Here is a 6000-nt window from a genome sequence, read left to right on the forward strand (position 1 = left end):
GGATTCCCTGTCCCTAGATCACTACGGAAGGGGAGATGTGCTGTTGGGGGTGTCCTGAGAGGGGAAGGAGGGGTCGGGATGGCGAGGGGATGAGAGGAGTGCTTCCGTTTTGCTGGCAAGGCTTTATTTCTTGCCCTGGGTGATGGTTAAATGTTTGCTTTATGATTGTCCACTGAAATGCAGGTTTGTGTTTTGTATGTATTTTTTAACAAATACATATTTGTTTAAAAAAAACTGTTAATATGTATTTTTTGTATTTTTATATCACTAAATAATATCCTTATCTCTTTTTAAATTTTATAAGAGCTTGATTGAGGTATAATCTATATACCATAAATTTGCCCTTTTAAAGTACAGAATTGGGTGGGTTTCGGTAGATTCAGAGTATTGTGTAACCATCACCACAGCCTAATTTCAGAATTTTCCATCAGCTCAAAAAGAATCCTCTTACCCATTTATCAGTCATCCCTGTTTCCTCCTACCTCCAGCCCCAGGCTACCACGAATCTACTTTGGTTATTTGGATTCGTATATTCTGGCCATTGATTTTAGATCATTCTTCTTTTCTCATATATACATTCACTGCTATAAATTTCTCTCTAGCATTTCTTCCACAGAATGCTACAAATTTTTATAAGTTGTGTTTTATTTAGTTCAAAATATTTAAAAATTTATGTTGAGTTTTTTGGTTGTTTTTTTTTTTTAACTCATTTGTTATTTAGTAATGTATTATTTAACTTCCACATATATTTTGGGATTTTCCAGTTATGTTTCTGTTAGTCATTTCTAGTTTAATTACATTGTGGTCTGAGAGCAGATATTGTATGATTTCTATTCTTTTAAATTTATTAGGGTGTGTTTTATGGCCCAGAATGTGGTCTCTCTTGGTAAACATTCCATGTGAGGTTAAGAATAACGTATATTCTGCTATTGTTGGATGAAGTAGTCTGTGGCTGCCAATTATATACAGTTGATTAACAGTTGAGTTCATTTGAGAATGGGTACAAGATAGTTACAGGTATTTCACAACAGAAGAAACACAGACATCTAATAAACACATGAAAAAATGCTCAAGCTCATTAGCAGTCATGGAAATGCAAATTAAAATCACTGCAACAATGTTTACACCCCTATTGCTGTACCTACTAGAGTTGCAAAATTAAAGTTTGACGACACCAAGTGTGCTAGTGAGGAGGTGGATCATTAGAAACTTCTGTATATTGCTGGTTGGACTAAAAATGTATACAGCCACCTTGGGAAAGCAGTTTAATGTTATCTTTGTAAAACTGAAGATGTGTGTATTCCATGACCCAGCAATTTGACCTCTAAGCATACGCCCTAGGAAAATTCTTACATGTTTCGTAGAAAAGACAGAGATAGATAATTCATTGCAACATTGCTCTTAAAAGCAAAAACTGGAAAATAGCACAAAAATTTATCTCTGGAAATTAAAATATTACAGTGGAATATTATAAAGCAGTGAAAGTAAAATGAATTACAGCTTCTTAAACATGGAAGGATCTTAGAAATATAATGCTGAATGAAAAAATCAAGTTTCAGAAGACTAAATACATTATAATGCAACTTCGATGTAAAGTTCAACAAGAAGGCAAATAGTGTATTGGTTAGTACATGTGGCAAAATTATTTTTAAGAAGCAATGGAATGATAAATGATTCAGCACAGTGGTTACCTCTGAATAAGGGTGACAGAGGGATGGGATTGGACTGGGGGGCACCTGAGAGGTGGTTTTGGGGGTGGTTTCACACCGCTCCCTCAGTTTTGGGGGTTGGGTAGTAGATTCTTGAGCAAACTCTGGGAAAGAGTGGAGGACAGAGGAGCCTGGGGTGAAAGAGTCGGACACGGCTTAGGGACTGAACACCGACCAAGTAGGTTCTTGAGTGTTAATTTATTATGAGGCTTTAGGACTCCCATCTGTATCACACACAGTCTTCTTTTTTTAATGTTTCCAATATTACATAATAAGAGAGAGAGAAAGCTTTCCAGATCTATTCTCCCTGCACCCTGATCCAAGTGTCCTCAAGACTAGGAAGAGCGAGGTGAGCACAGAGGCTTGGAGGGCAGGCAGATCCCTGGAAAGACAGAAAGCAGCAGGATAAAAGGAGACTCTCAGAGGTGGTGGGTATACTTACCATCTTAAGTGTGGTGGTGGTTTCTCAGATGTGTGCTTGTGTTGAAACCCATCACATTGTGCACTTTACACGCACACAGTGTGTGTCCCAGGAAAGCCAGGGAAATCAGGTCATGGGGCGAGCTGGAAGCCAGGCCCGTCTCCCACCTGACCAAGGTGATGAGTCTGCTTGCCTTCCAATGGGAGGGGGGGGTGTCCCTCACACCTCACTGCCCCACAGACGACTCCCTTTTCTCCCTGGACAACAGACGGGTCCTTTTGTCTCCTCCAGCCTAACAGTAATAACTTTTCCCCCGAAAAAGTTTTGTGAATTGTTGTCTATACACTGTTGATGAATCCAGTTTGTAAAAGGTCAGATACATTGTGTCACCTGTGAATGACTTATCTAGAATCTGTTCTTTAACAGTTGAGAATTTTAAAGATAAAATCAATATGCCCTTTTTCATTTTTATTTTTAAAATATTCCTCTTTAGCTTAAACATTGTTTTGATCTTACAGCCTCTGACTTTGAAGTGACATTTTCTTTGAAGTGACAAAGCTCATTTCTTTGAAGTAGCATTTTCCTGACGTTAAGTTATTCTTGACCATCAGATGGCGTTTTGGGATCCTTACCCCTGGATGAAGAACCACACCAGAACAAGAAGCTGCGTCTTGCAAACCACTAAGTCTTGTCTGAACAAGGGGTGAAGCCCTCCAGAATTTTTATTGCACTTTTAAAATCCCGCCTTGTTAACTCAGAAAAGAAGAATGGATTTTGTAAATAGTTGAAAAAATTTTTTAAAGGAAGCTAATTTATTATTAGCATATGAATGATACTAAGGAGAATATTTTTATTTAGATTTATTTGTATGTTTTCCAGAGTATAGTGGTGTGTTCTTTTTTTACACTGAAGCAGGTGTCAGTCATTTCAAGAGACCAGTTCAGTCGGCTACAGGGATTGATTTCTCCTGGTCTTAGCTTTAGGGGATCCAGTCTGAAAGGGGCTGGTTCTTTGGAGGTCACATCTCAGCAGAGAAGTACACACCTTTTCAGAAATATTAATCCCTTTGGATTATGAAGGTGATAATTAGTAATCTACTCCATGGAAATAAACAGCAACCTGACCATTTTTAAGTCAATGTGTGACTCACCAAAAGGCCCCATTTATACCCAAAGCTTTCTGGTAATCAGAATTTACTTGATTAGCCTGGAGTCATAAAAAATGAATTTGGTGGACCTCCTCTCCATTATAAAAGTGTGTTCCTAACAAGGTTATTTTTTTTTCAGTCTTTCAGTGTGTAAAAATCATGATACTTGCTGGACTCTGGTGTTACATCGCTGATTCAGGGTAGCAATAGGAAGACAGCATTATTCTCGGACAATATTATTCTCTGATCTCACTGACTCTTGAAACCACTAACAAGAGAAGAAATATTTTAGTCTGGAATTCCATTCATAAATGCTGCCCATTATCCCCTCCATATAATTAGCAGAGAGCGTTTCAGGGCTTTGAATGGAAGGCCTTATAAAAACATTTGCAAACCTTAAGAATACTGAAAGTCTTGATGGCGAACATGATGGTTATTTTCCAAATTGCTCTTCATGAGTCCTCTCATTTTTTATTTGTTGAGGAAACTTTCAGAAAATCAGCCCAAAGATAAAGGCACGGGCTTTGTACTTTCCTGGAGTTAGGGAGGGAGCCGTGTGGCTGGTGGCCCATGGGCAGCCCTGGGGTGCGACAGACTCTGTGCGGGGAGTCAGCTTCACCTCTGCTGTCGCCCACTTTCTCCCTGGGGCGTCTTGTATCCTCACAGGGCCTACTGCCAGTCTCAGGAGAGTGCACAGGCCACCCCGCACGTGGACCTGTGCCCCTGTTTGAACGGCAGCCTGCTTAGCCTGTGTTGTGTGTGTAAATTTTTTTTTTAAACTGCTGAATCTAGTGCCTGCAACAGTGTCTGGCACGTGACAGGCATTCAATAAATATTTGTTGACTAAATGACTGCTGGACACCGGCTAGACCCTGGAGATGAGGCGTGTAAGAAATGCTCCCTGACCTCAAGAAGCTTGCAGTCTAGTGACAGACATAAGCATAAAGTCACGTATTAATAATAGTGCTTCTCAGAGTGGGGTCCCTGGACCAACAGCGTTAGCCTCATCTGGGGACTTGTTAGAAGTGCACATTGTTAAGCCCTACCCCAGACCTGTTGAATCAAACCGCGGGGCTGGGGCCAGCATTCCCTGAAGGTGCCTCTGAGGACCCTCAGGGTTGAGAACTGCCCTGTGGATGTAACTGAAGGAACAGTGGTGGAAGGAACACACAGGAGGACAGGCAGGCACTCGGGTGAAGTGGAGGCCCCGTAGAAGTGGAGGTCCTGAAGGGGCTGCAGGGGGCGGGCAGCTGAACAGTGGGGGTGCAGTGAACATCTGAGAAAGTGATGGAGATGGGTGGTCACCCCGGGCAGCAGGAAAGGGAAGTGACTGGGAACTCACGCAAAGATTGCTAACCTGTACCAGGAGCCCCCTGGGGCAGCAACAGTACTGCCTAAAACCGAGTCACCCACAGTCAAGAGGGCTCACCCCTCAGGCTGAGAAATCAGAACTTGCCCTTAAAAATACATCACCATTAATTTCAAAGATTGGGAAGGCAACAGTAAATGCATAATTTAAAACAGAGCTCTGCATTTGTTTACTGCCAAGGACAGCAGCTATGCCGACTGGAGGTGGGGTGAGCGCAGGCCTGGCTCGGCGCTCGGCTATCAGGTGGGGTGCGTGAGGGTTTACCTGTATCTAATCACTGCTAACGCTTCTTCTTTTATTCGGCTTTTCCATGGGTTTCTCTTCCTCAGTTACTTAATGAGTTTGAGAATACTTTCTCATAAATCTTCCTCGGTTTATGCATGAACAGTTGAGCTTTCAGATCTACCACAGCAGTCTGCTTCTAACCCACTTTAGAGCTATGTTTTGAAGTTCTGGTATTGCCAAGAGTGGCCGCTTAGCATTGAGCTGCGGCTGTTACTTCTGCTTCTTAAGGTCAAGGAACAGTTTAGAACCTTCATTTCATGTGTCATATTAAGGGGTTTTTCTGTGATCATTTAAAATTATTACATATAAGAAAAGTGAAAAGCCCTATTAATCAGTACTAGTTGAAAACAAGGCCTGTTTAAAATGGAATACCCTTTAGAAATGCATCCATAAAATGTGTTTACCCTATTCAACTACTGCACTTAAACAGACTCAGATTTCAAAGGAACTTAGATCTCATCTGTTTAGAATATTCCTCTGCAGAACTGGAAACACGAGTGTCCAGAAGGTGAATGATTTCTTAAAGTCTAGCTCAGGATGTCACAAGGGCCTAAATCAGTATCAGCTTTGGTTTTTTTCTCTCTTTACATTTTCAGTTTTGTTTTTAATATCAGTGTTCATTTGTCCTGTACCTGTTGACGTATTAGCTGATTTTAACATGTATGTGACAGTAATAAAAGACTTCTATCGTTGTAAATTAAGTCATTTCTTAAGTAAAATTACACCTACACATTAAAAATGAGCAAAATAGATCTATAAACCTTTCTTGAAACAGTAAGACCCACTCTGTCTTCTGTATCACCCCTCCCCAGAGGCCGCCAGGCTCAAGGATTTTAGCTGATTTACTTTGTATTTGTCTCCAAATCACGTTTCTTAATAGTGTTTTAGTTTTAGGTATTTTCTTTTGAATTTCCATCATGGAAGGGCTTTCTTTCACCTCCCTCTCCTCAGCACACACTTCCATCTCTCCATCCTCCTAATATTCTTTCAGTTTGGTTGCATCAGTATTCATTGTTTGGTATTATGACTTTAAGTGCTTACTCACAGCTTTATCACATTATGTACTGTG

The 6000-nt window shown here is 40.7% G+C and overlaps 1 protein-coding gene across 1 annotated transcript in view; it reads left to right on the forward strand.

The window, feature by feature from the left end:
* Window positions 1-5483, forward strand: part of CDADC1 (cytidine and dCMP deaminase domain containing 1) — a 31542-nt gene extending 26059 nt beyond the window's left edge. The window contains exon 10 of the mRNA XM_068984464.1: window positions 2742-5483. Coding sequence (XP_068840565.1) covers window positions 2742-2815 — 74 coding nt within the window. The 3' untranslated portion in view covers window positions 2816-5483. The remainder of the gene's footprint in view (window positions 1-2741) is intronic.
* Window positions 5484-6000: the final 517 nt, after the last annotated feature.

The sequence above is a fragment of the Capricornis sumatraensis genome, chromosome 12 (assembly GCF_032405125.1).
Source record: "Capricornis sumatraensis isolate serow.1 chromosome 12, serow.2, whole genome shotgun sequence".
Classification (NCBI taxonomy): Eukaryota; Metazoa; Chordata; class Mammalia; order Artiodactyla; family Bovidae; genus Capricornis; species Capricornis sumatraensis.